Genomic DNA, 16,643 nt, shown 5'->3' on the forward strand with positions numbered 1-16,643 from the left:
AGTAGAGTCTCTTTCTTCAAAACCACAGAGATCCTCAATAGAAACTATTGTTTTAGGGGAAGAGAAGTAGGGGACAAACACCAAAGAAACAACTATCGAATGACCATCAGTCCTGCTTACATCAACCTGTTCTGCCTTCTGTTTCCTTTGCTTCTGAACTCTAATATTTTTTCCCTTTAATAAACTCTGGCTTCTTTATATCATTTATATAACTCAGTGGCCAATTCAGCATCCTAAATTTCTGGATGCATCAGTATTTCTGCCCACAGAGTGAGGGAATTAACTGTATATCCAGGTTATGCCCACATGCGTTTGTATATGTATAAACACAGCCAACTTGTAACCAAGTGATAAAACCAAGTGATTAAAATAATTAATTTCACCACAAGGGAATTCTATTTACTGTTTTCTTATTAAAACACACTTTAGTGTTTTAATACTCCAGACACAAATATGATTACTTTATCTCAGTTAATATGGTATGGAGGTTATATGTTATACTTTCCTTACTGAGGCTGTATCTGAAGCTATGGCATTTATGGTTGTTAAGTTAACTTTCAAAAGTTCAAAAATATTATTTTGAACAATAATATAATAACATTTGATTAAAACTCTATTTTATTGACAAATTTTAGCATTTTCCCATGAAAGAGCATTTGACAGATTTATCTTTGTAGAACTAGGAACCTTTTACCTGAAAACTGTCAATATACATCATATGGCATGTTGAAAAGTATCTGAATTTTCTTCGAAAAATCTCTTTGAATTATCATTGAAGCAGCTTCTGAATGAAGAACATATTTTTAGAACATTTAACTGTTTTTAAGAAAAATTTTTATTTCATTGAAAATACTTTTTAAAAAAATAGGATATTTTAATATAACAGTTTAGCCTTATATATTTAATGTACTTTCAAGAGTTGTCATGTGGCAGTATAGTCAGGATATCTCTTCTTATTATAGAACCTATAAATTAAACTCTCTGAGGTATTTAAAATTTTATAAGTCTCACTATATTTCTTAGTGATATCTGACATAAAATTCTAACATATGTGTTTTTATTATTTCCCAAATCCTTAAAGTTTAACATTACCCAGATCTTAAGCTCATTTATGTAATGATTCATTTACTTATGCACGCATTTATTCATTTATTATATGACTTCCAAGTGAACAGAACTACAGAGATACATGAAAACTAGCATCTCACCACTAGTGCTTGTGGTGAGATGCTCTACAATCTTGGAGAAAAGAGATGGAGTACTTTTTGTTTGGATTTATCAGGGTAACTTAGTAAGGGAATTTTAAGTAAAGTTGGTCTTTAAGGTGGTAGGATTTCAATTATCTTTGTTTCTTAGCTTTGGGTAGGTGGGTATAGGACATCCCAGACAAATTGAGTAATAGGTTGGTCAAGGACATTGAGGCAGAAAATAATAAGTTGTGTTTGGAGTTCGAAGGTGGGTCAGTTTAACTGACAGGGAGAGTCTCTGCAGTTACTGTGAATGAATGATACTCTTGTTGTTCAGTCACTAAGTCATGTCCGACTCTTTGTGACCCCATGGACTGCAGCACATCAGGCTTCCCTGTCCTTTACTGTCTCCCAGAGTTTGCTCAAATTCATGTCCATTGAGTTGGTGATGCTCTCTTAAATATCTCATCCTCTGCCGCCCTTTTCTCCTTTTGCCTTCAGTCTTTCCCAGCATCAGGGTCTTTTCTAATGAACTGGCTCTTCACATGATGTGGCCGAAGTATTGGAGCTTCAGCTTCAGCATCAGTCCTTCCAGTGAATATTCAGGGTTGATTTCCTTTAGGATTGACTGGTTGGATCTCCTTGCAGTCCAAGGGACTCTCAAGAGTCTTCCCCAGCACCACAGTTCTAAAGCACCCATTCTTCAATGCTCAGCCGTCTTTATGGTCCAACTCTCACATCTGTATATGACTAACTAGAAAAACCATAGCTTTGAGTAGGAGGACTTTTGTCAGCAAAGTGATGTCTCTGTTTTTGAATATGCCATCTAGGTTTGTCATAGCTTTTCTTCCAAGGAGCAAGTGTCTCTTAATTCCGTGGCTGCAGACAGTCACCGTCTGCAGTGATTTGGGAGCCCAAGAAAAGAAAATCTGTCACTGTTTCAGCTTTTGTCCCATCTGTTTACCATGAAGTGATGGTACTGGATGCCATGATCTTAGTATTCTGAATGCTGAGTTTTAAGTCAGCTTTTTCACTCTTTTACCTTCATCAAAAGGCTTTTTAGTTCCTCTTCACTTTCTGCCATTAGGGTGACATCGTCTCATATCTGAGAGTGTTGATATTTCTCCTGACCATCTTGATTCCTGCTTGTTCTTCATCCAGCCCTGCATTTCTTATGATGTACTCTGCGTATAAGTTAAGTAAGCAGGATGACAGTATACAGCCTTGTTATACTCCTTTCCCAATTTTGAACCAGCCTGTTGTTCCATGTCCAGTTCTAATTGTTGCTTCGTGACCTGCAAACAGGTTTCTCAGGAGACAGGTAAGGTGGTCTGGTATTCCCATCTCTTTAAGACGTTTCCACAGTTTATTGTGATCCACACAGTCAAAGGCTTTTGCATAGTCAATGAAACAGAAGTAGATGTTTTTCTGGAAGTGTCTTGCTTTATCTATGATCCATCTGTTGACTGTGGATGATACTAGAGGAATGCTTTGAGGTCAGATTGTAGAAGCTCTTGAAAGCTAAACCAAAGATGTGGTTGCGGTGACAAATAACTAATGATGAGCTGTCCAAATTAGAGTAGAGGAAACCTTATGGTGAATGAAGGACCAGAACTAGGTTGCCATGAGAATGGAAAAACAGGATTTGATACAAATGAGATTCTGAAAGAAGAGTGGTGAGGAATTTCCAAGTGATTGGCCATGGTGTGGGGGATGGGATGAATCAAAGGAAATAAGAATGAATGAAAATTAAAGTACAAATTATCAGGAGCTTAGAGATCAGAAGGAAAAACTAGGTAGTTTGTGGGTTTGGTTTTTTTTTTTAAGTTATACATGTTAAATTTGAGGTGGGGTGTCATTAATCCATAATAAAACAATAAAAGCTATAATGCTGCTGCTGCTGAGTTGCTTCATTTGTGTCCAACTCTGCGTGACCCCATAGACGGCAGCCCACCAAGCTCCCCCATCCCCGGGATTCTCCAGGCAAGAACACTGGAGTGGGTTGCCATTTCCTTCTCCAATGCATGAAAGTGAAAAGTGAAAGTGAAGTCGCTCAGTCGTGTCCGACTCAGCGACCCCATGGACTGCAGCCTACCAGGCTCCTCCATCCATGGGATTTTCCGGGCAAGAGTACTGGAGTGGGGTGCCATCGCCTTCTCCGAAAAGTTATAATAGAGACCCATATACTATATACCAACTACTCTAGAATTTTATAATATAAAATAACTATATGAAAGTTTTATCATTTAGTTTCTGATTTGTAGCACTTCTAAAACACTTCGGTCTAAAATTTTCCCACACATGTAACAATTTATGCCATATATTTCGATTTTTGTAGGTTTGACTATTAAGCTCTCTAATTAGTTTAAAGTTTTACTAATTTTCCACACTTTTTCAGAGTGCTACATACAGTTTTAGCACAGCATATTGAATAAAAGAGTAATCAATGCTAGGAAATTTTTATTTTAAACTTTCTTAGCTACCTTATTTGCTGACATTTGAAAGAAATTATCATCATTGTTATATCACTTGATTATTGGAGTCATTCTCTCTGGCTTTTATTATTATGTGACAGTCATGATTCGAGGAGATCAGTACTGTTCATGGCTGAAATTTAGAATGTTCTACCAATCTGATAACTATTTCAGTATTTCTCTAGTTCTCCAATCATCTGTATACATATGCTTATATAGGCTTTTTTCTTTTCAGAAGTAGAAACTAAAAGATCTAGAAAGTAAGCTATTAAGTAAGGTTAGTGATGCTAAATGGGATTTTGTAAACTGCTGCTTACTGTGGGAAAAGCTGAGAGATTTTAGAACATGAAAAAGGCAAATGCAGTGGTGTTTTTAAAAAGAAATAAACTTAATGTATTAATATAATAAAGTGGATAGACCTGCACAAACTGCTTTTCCAAAGTTAAAATATGAATACCCAGCTAATAGTTTGGTTCATTACAAAGATCAGTCTTCTGTAGTAAAATGAGGCATTTAAACATCTTTATTCTTGTAGTATGTAGTAAACTTTCATCTTTAGAGATATTGGGCTAAAATATTTTTTCACTTAAATGAAAATTAATATCCTAACTCTAAGATTTACTGGGCAAGAAAGGAAAATAAAGCCCGGAGAATTATTGATGTTAAACTGTAAGTCTGCTATGAAACATCTGTCTTCTTATTTCCTGTTACCAGAAAACTATTTGGAGAAAATCAGCAGATTGGAAAGGTTTTTTTCTCCACATAAACATCTTCCAGCACGCATATAACACAGTGTACTCTTTAGTAGCTCTGCAGACTTGGTTCTTTGGCTAGGAACTTGATGGTGAAATTTTAAGTTGTACAAGAAATGTTAAGATACAAATTTCATATAATACAAATATTATAAATACTTCTGCAAAAAAAGAAAAGTCAGAAGTTACCACATCCTAATAATACCAAACAGTTAATAGCATGTTCTTTCAAATATGTTAAAGAGTTTGTTACTTTTTCTAGTTTGTTATTTTTCAGTATTATGGTAGAACAGTATTATCCATCACTTTTTAAAAATAAGTGACAGCTTATTTCTCTTGTGCTGCTTTCAAATAGTCAAGCTGTCAGCCTGTCTGTACGTTTCATATTCCTGTAGAGAAAATGAAGATTCCTGCTTTGTTCTTAAAATTAGAACTTTGGGGTTGGAAAGGATCTTTGAAGTCATTTAATCAACGTCATTTGATTCACAGATAAAAAGATAAACTCCACCAAATGCCTTGTTCATTGACAAGGGATATATGACACAGATCTTTAAACTTCTAGCCTCCTAGTATATATCTTTTTCTTAAACCATGTTATTTTTTAAGACTTCTTATTTGATGAGGGGAATGGAACATCACAGATAAACAGTCACTAGCCAGCTAGAAACTTAAAAGTGACCTAAGTGAAGATAGAGAAAAAAATTACTGTTTACGAGCTCACCTTGACTTGGAAGAAACATGCTTATTTCTAATTTCTTAGACATGCTCAACAATTAGCTTTCAAATAAAGTATTTGTAATATAAGAAAATGCTAAATGTAGGCTCTTATTTTTCCAAAGATGGCATTATACTGTTTAATTCTGTGGAAACCTATTGGAAGTCACAACTACAAAAAATAAAGCCACAAAAATTGGTTTTTGCTGTTGCTTAAAAATATTAAACAGCTATTATTCCATCTCAGGCTCTCACTGTTGTACTTCAGTAAGCTTTGTACTAACCGTGGTGTTCTGTGTACAGTGTTGGGGTCTTGGTTTGGGATCATCTATAATGTGACTCCTCATGACTGAGTTCTCTAAACAACATGCTTCCTTGTCTGAGAGGGTTTCTTTGAACTTTTTGTGTAGCAAACAGTGTTATAGCAAGGTTTATATGAACTTTACTGGCTTTATCACTTTAAATCCAGATACTCAGATACCATGCTTCGGCTTGCTCAGGGAATATATGCATGGGTGTCTATTCCTCTTTTCTGTGAATGCCCCTTTGCATAAAACTTAATTGTTATGGTAAAGACAGACATTTTATTCCTAAATTATGTGCTAGTCATATATTCCCTGATTCAGGAAATCATGAAATAATTCAGATCAAGTGTGCCGATTCAGCATTTTCTAGTAAAGTTTCATCATCTCTATGGCCCACTTATACCTTAAGCACTTAAAAAAAAAAAAAAAAAGCCCTCCCATCTAGATGGCATTTCTATTGTAGAATATTTGAAGTCGCTACTACAGAATTTGCTACAAGAGGGTCCATTTAATTGGTTCCACAAAAAATGTCAGCATTCAAAATCCTGTCGTGAAATGTGGGCCTGGGACCACTAGGAAGGGGCATAGAGCTGAGTTCTGGCACCGACTTGCCCTTGTCATGACTTTGCCTTGCTTGCTCATGTCAAGGAGTTCTTCAGGTGCTTTCACTTAAAACACAGAGTGCCAGTTCATATGAAGCAGAGGGGAGAGAACTTGACTACCAGCTACACTGAGTTCTGTTACATATTGTTATTTCAGATTCTACACCTCCTGCTAAAAGAATGTGAGTGTGATGTTATGATTTTACAGATAAAAACAAATTTTTGATGAAATGAGTGGGATTCTTCTGATTAATATGTCATTATTGCTTCAGCAAATGAACCTATCCAGTAAGTTGCTAAAGATTCCCAGGGCTCATTGAAGCTTAAAGCTGATTCAGTTATCAGGATTTAAATAAAAGTCTGTAGTATAATTCATTGTGTTGACAGGCAGGCTAGTGATTAAAAGTGTAGGTTATAATAAAGCATTTCTTTATTGATTTATTCAAATCAATTGCTGAAGGTGTTCAGCAGTTGATTTGCAGATGGTTCATTTATTCATTCATGTATTTAGCAAATATGAGTCTATAAGTGTCTTTTATGTGTTAGGCATTGTTGAAGAAGTTGAGAATACAGTAGAGACAGAACCTTGCTCTTGTAGAATTTCACAAAGGTGGACAGTGCACATGTTAACAATTATGTGATGTCATGTAGTGATAACTGCTAAGAAGAAAAATAAAGCTGTGTAAGAGGACAGAAGGAAGGAAGCTGTGGCTTCCCTGGTGGCTCAGATGGTAAAGCATCTGCCTGCAATCCTGGAGACCCAGGTTCGATCCCTGGGTCTGGAAGATCCCCTGGAGAAGGAATGGCAACCCACTCCAGTACTCTTGTCTGGAAAATCCTATGAACAGAGGAGCCTGGTAGTCTACTGTCTATGGCGTCACAAAGAATCAGACATGACTGAACGACTTAAGAGGACAGAAGGGCAAGGATGTGTATGGGGGTGGGAGGCAGGTCCCATTTCAAATAGGACAGTAAAAGAAGGACTCTGATAATTTGATATTAGAGCAGAAGGCTAGCCAGGTGATTCTCTGACGGATGGCTATGTTAGGCAGTGGGAAGGATGCTTCAGAAGCCCTGGAGATGATCCCGTTGGTTTATTCAAGGAGCAGTGAAGAGAGGGTAGGATTGGAACAAAGTGTAAGTGAAGAATGGCAGGTGAGACTAGAAAAGCTAGTGAATCAGTTTTGTAGGGTCCTGGAGGCCAAGAGATACAATTGAGGACTTCAGATCTTATTCTGAGTGAGATAAAAAGCTATTGGGAGATTTTTTGGCTTCTTTGTGAACAGATAAGAGTAGAAGTAGGGAATCCAGGTAGGAGGATATTGGAATAGACCAGGAAGAAGATGGTGGTATTGGATCCAGGGTGTTAGAGTGGATGTGAGAAGTGGTGGATATATTTTGATGGTAGAGCCAACAGGATCTTTTGACATTAAATATTATGGAGGATATTCAAGGATAACTCCAAGGTTTCTTGCCGAAACAATTGGAAGGGGCTTCCCTGGTAGCTCAGTGGTAAAGAATCTGCCTGCCAATGCAGGAGATACGGGTTCAATCCCTGATCCAGGAAGATCCCACATGCCTTGGAACGACTAAACCTATGCACCACAACTACTGAGCCTGTGCTCCAGAGCCTGGGATCTGCTGCCTCTTAGCCCATGTGCTACAGCTACTGAAACCCACATACCCTAGAGCTTGTGCTCTGCAATGAGAAAAAGCCACTGCAACAAGAAGCTCTTGTACCGCAACTAGAGAGTATCCCCCATTCACTGCATCTCGAGAAAGTCTGCGTAGAACAAAGACCCAGCATAGCCAAAATAAAGTAAATAAAATTATTAAAAAAAAACAAACAATCGGAAGGTTGGAAGTCATACGTATGTTCGAGATTGAAAAGAGAATGACCACATTTGGGTGAAGCACCTCAAGAGCTATGTTCTGGAAGTGTTGCATTTCACATTTCTGTTAGTCACTAAGTAGAGATGGTACACAGGCAATGAGATAAATGAGTCTGGAATTTATGCTGTGGTCAGAGCTTAAAATATAAATTTGGGGATTTAGGATATACAACTAGATGGAATCATCTGAGGACTATATTTGGAGAAGGAAATGGCAAACTTGCTCCATTTTTCTTGCCTGGAGAATCCAATGGACAGAGGAGCCTGGTGGGCAGTCAGACACCACTGGGTGACTGAACACAGCATAAAGAGTATCTTAGAGAAGAGGTCCCAGCCTGAAATTTGGGCACTCCAAAATTTAGAGGTTGAGAAGATGAGGAAGATCCAGCAAAGAAGATGGAGAAGGAGCCGCCAATAAAGTAGGAGAACCTGAAGTAGTTTCAGCTTTGTATATATTTTCCTTGTAAGTCTGCTAAGCTAATTTCCGAATCTAAAACGAGACTCTTAATTGAGATGGCATTATTTATATATATGAGATACTTCCAAGAGCAAAATGGTCAAGATCAGAAACATTGCTGTTCTTTCTTCCTCACTCCCTTTCCCGTCTGCAAACTATCCTCTAAATGGTTTTTAATTGTTTTCTATCATAAAAGTTACATGAGGAATTGAGGTTAGTTAGACATAAAACATGCCCTCAAGAGGCAGATAAAACGTGTACACAAATAAATATAATCTCAGACTTCCCTCAAGGAACTGGTGTGCTGCTTATGCTAATGAGAATTGTATAAGTTTTTATGTAGCCTTTTTGGCTTTTTGTTACCAAGAAACTTAGGGAGAAATTTGATGCTCTGCCTATATTGATTACGTTAAAAATTGAGGTTGATATACTTACATTCTGCTTTCTTTGTTCTTAATTTCTACTTTTATTTGTGTTATCTCATATTAGTACAGGCTTCCCAGGTGGCACTAGTGATAAAGAATCTGTGCAGGAGACCAAGGGATATAGGTTTGATTCCTGGGTTAGGAAGACCCCCTGGAGCAGGAATTGGCAACCTACTCCAGTATTCTTGCCTGGAGAATCCCATGGACAGAGGAGCCTGGGGGGTTACAGTCCATGGGGGCGCAGAGAGTCAAACACGACTGAGCGACTAATCACAGTAAGCACATGATTATAAGCTGTCTCAAATCCCCTTGGAATGAGTAGTGATATTAAGAAAGAAATAACTGTCTGGGCTATGAAAGTTAAAAAGACAAATCAGTTACTTTCTTTGTCATCATTCTGCCATGAAAAATTTTCCTACCAAATTTCTTAACTTTCTTTTTTATATCTGTTCCATATGAATGTTTTAGGAAGAAGCTAGCTGAAGCATATGTGTGTGCTCAATCGCGCCCAACTTTTTGCAGCCGTTTGGACTGTTGCCCAAAAGGCCCCTTTGTCTATTGGATTTTTCAGACAAGAATACTGTAGTGGGTTGCCATTTCCTCCTCCAGGGGATCTTCCCGACCCAGGGATCAAACCTGCATCTCCTTTGTCTTTTGCATTGCAGGCAGATTCTTTACGTGATGAGCCATTGAGGAAACCCCCGCTGAAGCATATTCAAAAGTACAAACATTTTTAACCTTTAAATATTCCACATCATCCTAGAGTCTCTCACTGCCTTATTTTAAACCAACTCTGTTGCTCTCTATGAAAAGAAAACTGGGATGAGGGAAGAAATTAGTTTTGAGACAGAAGAATTTTAGAATTGTAATTCTACTATTATGATATTATTTAGAAACCTGTAAATTCTGATGGTTGTTACCATAGTAATTCTAGTCTTACCAAAGTGTGAGCTATAAGATCTGTAAAGCTAAATTTTTCAAAGTCTGTGAGCTTATATCTCCTCATTTGGTCTCAACTCTGGTGTGTCACCTGGAGAAGGAAATGGCAACCCACTCCAGTTTTCTTGCCTGGAGAATCCCATGGACAGAGGAGCCTGGTGGGCTATAGCCCATGGGGTCACAAGAGTCGGACATGACTGGAGCGACTGAGCACACACACACTGGTGTGTCAGTCAGATTGTGCTAGCTTTGTGGTGATAACAAACAGTCCTCAAATTTCAGTGCCTTATAACAATAAATAGGTACATTTCTCCTTCATGTTAATATGCATGTAGCTACATGCTGGCTGTTGCCCTGTCTCACATGTGTCTCATCCTGAATCCAGGCTGAAGGATCAACCTCTATCTGGGGCACACTGTTCTCCTAGCAGAGGGGAAATGGCAGTAGCAGAATCACAGAGGCCCTTAAGGCTTCTCCATGGAAGCCACTACTTCCACTCACTTTTCTTTGGCCAAGTCTGACGTCAGTGGGAATGGGTAAATAGAATCACATTGCAAGGATGGACAGTGAATAACTGGGACAGAAATATATTCTACCATTATGGAAGGTGGTGTAGCTTGATTATGATATTATTAAGGAACCATTATGATGAATCTAAGGACATTTTAATCTTGGAAGCCTCATAGTAGGGGCAGTTTGATTTAAGCAAATGTTAAAAAAAAAAAACAAAAAAACTTTAGCCCCCTTTCTAGAATTTTGTAATTGTTAGCTATGTATTAAGTAAAATCTTCTTGACAGGGATATTTTACAGTTAGAGGTTTCTAAACCCAGGTTGAGTGACAGTTGACATGCTACATACTAAACTGTTTTTCAGTGAGAAGCATTTCAGATGAAGATGACAATGTTGGGCAACCCAATGAATACAACCTGAATGACAGCTTTATAGATGATGAGGAAGAAGAATACGAGCCAACAGACGAAGATTCCGACTGGGAACCAGAAAAGGAAGACCTAGAGAAGGAAGATATGGAAGGGCTTTTGAAAGAAGCAAAAAAATTTATGAAAAGAAAAAAGTGACTCCTCTGCAGTAATATATGGCTCATATTTACTGTTTCTTTATGGAAAAATAATTCAGGAAGCACTTAAGGGATAATTGTTTTTCTGCTTTTTATGGTTATGACTTTACTATTGACTCTTCACAAATGAAACATTGAAATGTCACCCTTCAGTGTAGTGGATGAAATTTGTTGCTTTGCTTTTTCTATGTTATTTCAAACATCTGGAAATAATAAGCAGACAGAGTTAAAAAGAAATAATTGATATTTTTCATGTACTTTATAATAAAAAGTAAACATCATAGGTTGCAAAAAAAAAAGGTCTTTTTTTCTTTTTTCCAAAGATTCTGTCTTTAGATAAAATACTATGCAAATATAACCAGGCAGATTACGTAACTGGTGGGAAAGCATGCTTCTTTTCATTCCTATTGAAGTAATTCTTAAAGCAGAACCAGACTTTAAAAAATACCAGCTATCATATAATGGCTATTATTTTTTCTAATGTCCTAGATGTGAGCTTTGCAATTTCATTGACTACTTTCGTTCTTTGAAACTTGGGGAAATTAGTACAAAATGGATACTGAAAATAGATTCAACTAGACTACAGAAATGTCCACCATGCAGGGAATGCTATTTTATGTCCCAAGTCTAATTTACTATATGTTTGAGTTTAAAAGTAGAAAACCTGAAAGAATTTGACCATTTCTTTTTCAAACAAGTCCTGCCTGATGCTTTTAACTCTCATTATGCTATTCTTAAGAATATAGGGATTATTTTTAACCATAATTTTCTCAAATTATATTAGTTCTTTTATCCTCAGATGACAGTAGCAAGTTGTCTGCCAGCATTCAAGATTCTGGCCTTTTATTTCAAGAAGAAACCCCTTCTCCAGTTTTATGTAGTATAATATTTCTGCATCTCTGTTCTTAAATTCCTTTAGGCTATGTAATACTCTTCATTTTACATGACTTAGAATCTTTGAAATATAGTTTACAATCTTTAATATGGGTTTGTACAAACAGCAGTAAATATAGCTTTGAAATTGTAAATCATAAACTAAAAGTTCCTCATTAAGCACTAATATTTTATATTCTACGAGGACCTAAAAATGTATATCTTAAAAGAGCAGGACAGATTTGTAATTGTTTTCTTAGTGTTTTTAAGTTTGTTTTCAAATAATTGCATAATATTAAAATTTACTTATATTACAGCAAGGAAAAGATAAATATTTTTCTATTATCTTTTATTCTAATTTTTCTCTCTGTTGTTATTTAGAAGCTAATTTTCTCTTCTAATGTCCCTTTAGTCTTCCGGGCTTGACAAACCTGTGAAAAAAATTCTTTGAACTTACTTTTACTTTCACTTTGCACAAACTTAATCCTTAAAGTGTTTCTTAATCCATTCATAGATATATCCCAAAGGAATTAAAAACATGTGTCCACATGAAAACTTGTACACAGTGTCGGTAGAAACATCATTTGTAACAGTCAAAAAGTGGAAACATCTAAATGTCTTATCAGCTGATAATGTCGATAAGCAAAATGTGGTCTATCTTTACAACCAAGTATTTTTTGGCCAAAAAAAGAAGTGAAGGATTGAAACGTGGTACAGCATGGATAAACCTTGGAAACATTATGGTAAGTGAAAGAAGTCAGACGCAAAGGCCACAAATGGTATAAGCTCAATTATATAAAATATCCAGAACAGGCAAAGCCGTAGAGACAGAAAGTGCATTGGTAGTTGCCGGGGTCTAGAGAGAAGAAGAGTATCTTTCTGAATTGATAAAAATGTTCTAAAATTAGTGGTGATGATGTAAAACTCTGTAAATATACTAAAATCCATTGAATTGTATACTTTCTATGGGGGAATTTTATGGCATATGAATTATATATGTGTCAAGAAGGCTATGATAAAGAATATAAAAGGTGACATTGGCCTTTTAGAAAGAAAGAAAGGCGTTCAGTATCAGAATATATTCTTCTTAGAAGTTATGTGATAGCTCATGTTAATTTTTAAGAATAGTTTGATGTGCTTTGCATAAACATCCTGAAGACACTTTTGAGTATAACGAATGTATAAATATTTAACTTCATTGTAATGAAAATTTCCTACTTGGACTATATTTAAGTGTATGATTTTCAAAATAGAGGCAAAAGTGATGAAATTGGTGGGCTCAAAAGCATTGCTAACAAAACTTGATTTAGTTGCTGTCCTAAACAGTGGATTGAGAAACGACTATCCCTATCATGGTATTCATAGAATTTAAACTATATCCTAACCTCCTCCTTCAAGCTAAGAATGGTCACATACATTTTTCTCACTAATGTGCTTAATTCGAAAAGCAAATGTTTTTTGTCGACTTCTTGAAGTGAGGTGGGTTTTCTGGGACCTTGGGAAGCTGGAGTCATGAAGATTTTCAGTGACACATGGGTATTGATTCTGCTTTTCACCCAGGTTTGAGGATGGCATTGTTGATACTATTTCCAGAATTAGAAGATCTTAATGATTGGAAACATTCATTATAGTGAAAAGAAATAGATTATGAGCATACTTTTTCCAGAATGGTGATGTAAAGTTAAATGGATAGTGACTTTCCTCTGATTTATCTGTGCAAAGTTCAGTGTCACCAACACATCCCATGGAGGCAGAAACCACACACCAGCGCCTACATCTAGCCCTGCTCTTTGAGTTCACCTTTTTGTGCCCATTACTTTCTCTTTCTTGAGGAGGAATCTGTAAGAGAGGCTCTCTGTGTGTGTGCGTTCTTCCTGCCGGTCTGCAAACCTACAAAGCTGCTCCTCCACAGTAGGTATTGAAAGAAAAATGATAATAATTATTGCCAAGATCGTTACTGGCCATCCTGATATAATGTACACAATAAATTTGATTATCATAAGCAACCCCAGTTGTACTCTGTTGTGCCCAAGACCCCGTCTTAGGTGCTGGTGATTCAAAGAAGAATAACATGGAGTTTCTGTTTTCAGTGTCCTTACAGTCTACTGGGGAAGATAGGAATATTTATTCATTCAACAGTGACTACAGAATACTATGGAGAATACAAGGAAGAAAAGGACATAGCTTCTACAATCAGAGAGCTTGCAAAGGCAGTGAGGCAAATATGCAAATAACAAAATGGGTAGAAATGCAATAGTCCGAGAAAGGAATGCTGGAGTATAATTTAAATGGCCTGTCTTGCTGCGTATTGAAATACAGCCTCATTCTTGAGGAAGAGCCTTTGTCTGATTGAGTTGCAAGCTGAACTTGTAGATTTTTTCATGGAACACAACCTTTATCTTCAAAAATGACTGGCAGACATACTACAGTTATTCAGAATGGAGTGTGTGGCTGGCATTTCCTCAAAAATGAACTTAGCCTATTTTTTTTCCCAAGGAAAACAACAAACAGTATATATTATAATTGTAAAAATGAGCTTTCAAACAAAAATTAGAGTTTTAGAAAACTTCTATATGTCACTGAGCTTGTTAGCTCTCCAAAATTTTAAAAACTGTTATGAGATATTGTTGGTGATAAAATACAATGAAATGTGTCAACATTTGGAAGATCTTGAAAACTGAGCAAGCCAATGTTTTCTGAATGACCAATGCATATTATAAAATCAGGCATGGGTAAAAGATCCACTCAAAGCATAAGATAGGCCAACGAAACTTAGTGTGTGACTTCAGATAATACATTGTGCCTAACACATTTCAGAAGCTCTTATTTATTTTTGGTGGCACATTGAAAATAATATTCACAATTATCTGAAAAGCATATGAAACTACTTTCTTTTCTAATTACATATCTTTTTAAGCCCTAATTTTCTCTATATACTTCAAGCAAAACAACATACAAGAGCGGACATGAGAATCTAGCTGCCTTCTATTAAGCCACGCATTAAAGAATTTACAAAAATGTGAAGCAGTGCCACTCATTTTACTAAAAGATTATCATAAAATATATTAATTGTGTTTATATATAATGTATTATTTTAAAAATCATTAGTAAATTTCTCAATTTCAAAAAAGGTGAGTATCTATAGATATGACCCTCATAAATAAAAGCTCTTTGGGATCCTCAATAATTTTTATGAGTTAAATCTTAAGTCTCAACATTTTGAGAACCATTTAATTAAGTCACTATACCAGTCAGTGTCAGATTTTATTTTCTTGGGCTTCAAAGTCACTGCAGACGGTGACTATAGCTATGAAATTAAAAGACGCTTGCTCCTTGGAAGGAAAGCTGTGACAAACCTAGACAGTATATTAAAAAGCAGAGAGACATTACTTTAGCAAAAAAGGTCTGTCTAGTCAAAGGTATGTTTTTTCCAGTAGTCATGTACGGATATTAGAGTTGGACCATAAAGAAGGCTTAGTGCCAAAGAACTGATGCTTTTGAATTGTGGTGCTGGGGAAGACTCTTGAGAGTCCCTTAGACAGCGAGGAGATCAAACCAGTCAATCCTAAGGGAAATCAACCCTGAATATTCATTGAAAGGACTGATGTTGATGTTAAAGCTGAAGCTCTAGTACTTAGGCCACCTGATGTGAAGAGCTGACTCATTGGATAAGACCCTAATGTTGGAAAGATTGAAGGCAAAAGTGGAAGGGGTGGCAGAGGATGAGATGGTTAGATAGCATCACTGGCTCAGTGGACAGGAATTTGAGCAAACTCCAGGAGATAGTGGAGGACAGAGGAGCCTGGTATGCTAGAGTTCATGAGGTTGCAATGAGTTGGACATGACTTAGCAACTGAACGACAACCACCATTCAGTTAGGCTAGTTGTGATGGGCTAACCCCCAAATCACAGCGCCTTAACACAAGGAAAGTTTTCTTAAGCCAAGATTTTGTGTTGGGTGAATCTTCAGGCCACTGTCTTTCATGTGGCAGCTCATCATTCCAGGATTTCAGAAGCTCTGTCATCTTGTAGTTGCACCACTGGAACATGAAACCTACCAATCATGACCATAGGGGGAAGAGAGAAAGTGAAGGGTTGGACCCTGTTAATTAAATGCTTCTGGCTAGAAGTGTCCCTCATGCTCACAGCCCATTGTCCAGAGGAAGTCAGATGGCCTTGCCCACTGAAAGGGGCCTCAAAAATACAGTTTTGGTGCCCAAAAAAGACAAGAACCAGATAGAGTGAACACTAGTAATGTCTATAGTCACTAAAGGGGTGAGTGATAAATAGGGAAAAGAGTTGAAGACATGATCTTGAGTGTCAACATTCAAGTAGTAGAAAGATGAAGACTTCAGAGGAATTAGAGGAAAAAGAGGGATGTCAGGAACTTGCTGTGCTGCAGAAGCTAAAAGTAGAGGACTGTTGAAAGAGAAAGCAGCAAACATTGTAGTTGCTGCAGAATGGATACAAATGCAAGTCCTGAGGTTAGATTCGACTTCCTACTTCTTGGAGATAATTGAGGCTATTAGATGAGAACTTGCCCAGACTCTCACCTGTGTCTACCTATCCCCCAGCTATTCCCATATTCTCTGTTGTCTTTCCAGATATTACAGATGAATTGTCTGTGTTCCTATTTAAAGCCAATCCCCCATTTTCAGGCACCTCTTACATTCTCGTGGATTTCACACTGGTTATTCTTCCCTTTTGCTCCCATTTCATCCTTTTTTTCCTATATATTGAACCATTCCCATCACCATATAAATATTTCTTCCATCCTAAAAACAAATCTTCCCACCAATTTCACTTTTCCCTGCAGCTTCACTACTCCGTTTCTCTTCTCCCTGTCACAGCAAAATTCCCCGTGTGTTGTCTATACCTGCTGTCACCAATGCTTTTCCTCCTTTGAAACTCTTTCAAGTCAGGCTCTCCTTATCACCTCTCCATTGC

At 37.0% G+C, this 16,643-nt stretch overlaps 1 protein-coding gene across 3 annotated transcripts in view; it reads left to right on the forward strand.

Annotated features, from left to right (window-relative positions):
- APLF (aprataxin and PNKP like factor) overlaps positions 1-12,012 on the forward strand; it is a 93,459-nt gene extending 81,447 nt beyond the window's left edge. For all 3 annotated transcript variants that reach the window (XM_059891126.1, XM_005212845.5, NM_001077874.1), the window contains one exon: positions 10,622-12,012. In XM_059891126.1, the coding sequence (XP_059747109.1) occupies positions 10,622-10,824 (203 nt within the window). In that variant the 3' untranslated portion in view covers positions 10,825-12,012. The remainder of the gene's footprint in view (positions 1-10,621) is intronic.
- Positions 12,013-16,643: the final 4,631 nt, after the last annotated feature.

Source organism: Bos taurus, chromosome 11, assembly GCF_002263795.3.
Source record: "Bos taurus isolate L1 Dominette 01449 registration number 42190680 breed Hereford chromosome 11, ARS-UCD2.0, whole genome shotgun sequence".
In the NCBI taxonomy this organism is placed as follows: Eukaryota; Metazoa; Chordata; class Mammalia; order Artiodactyla; family Bovidae; genus Bos; species Bos taurus.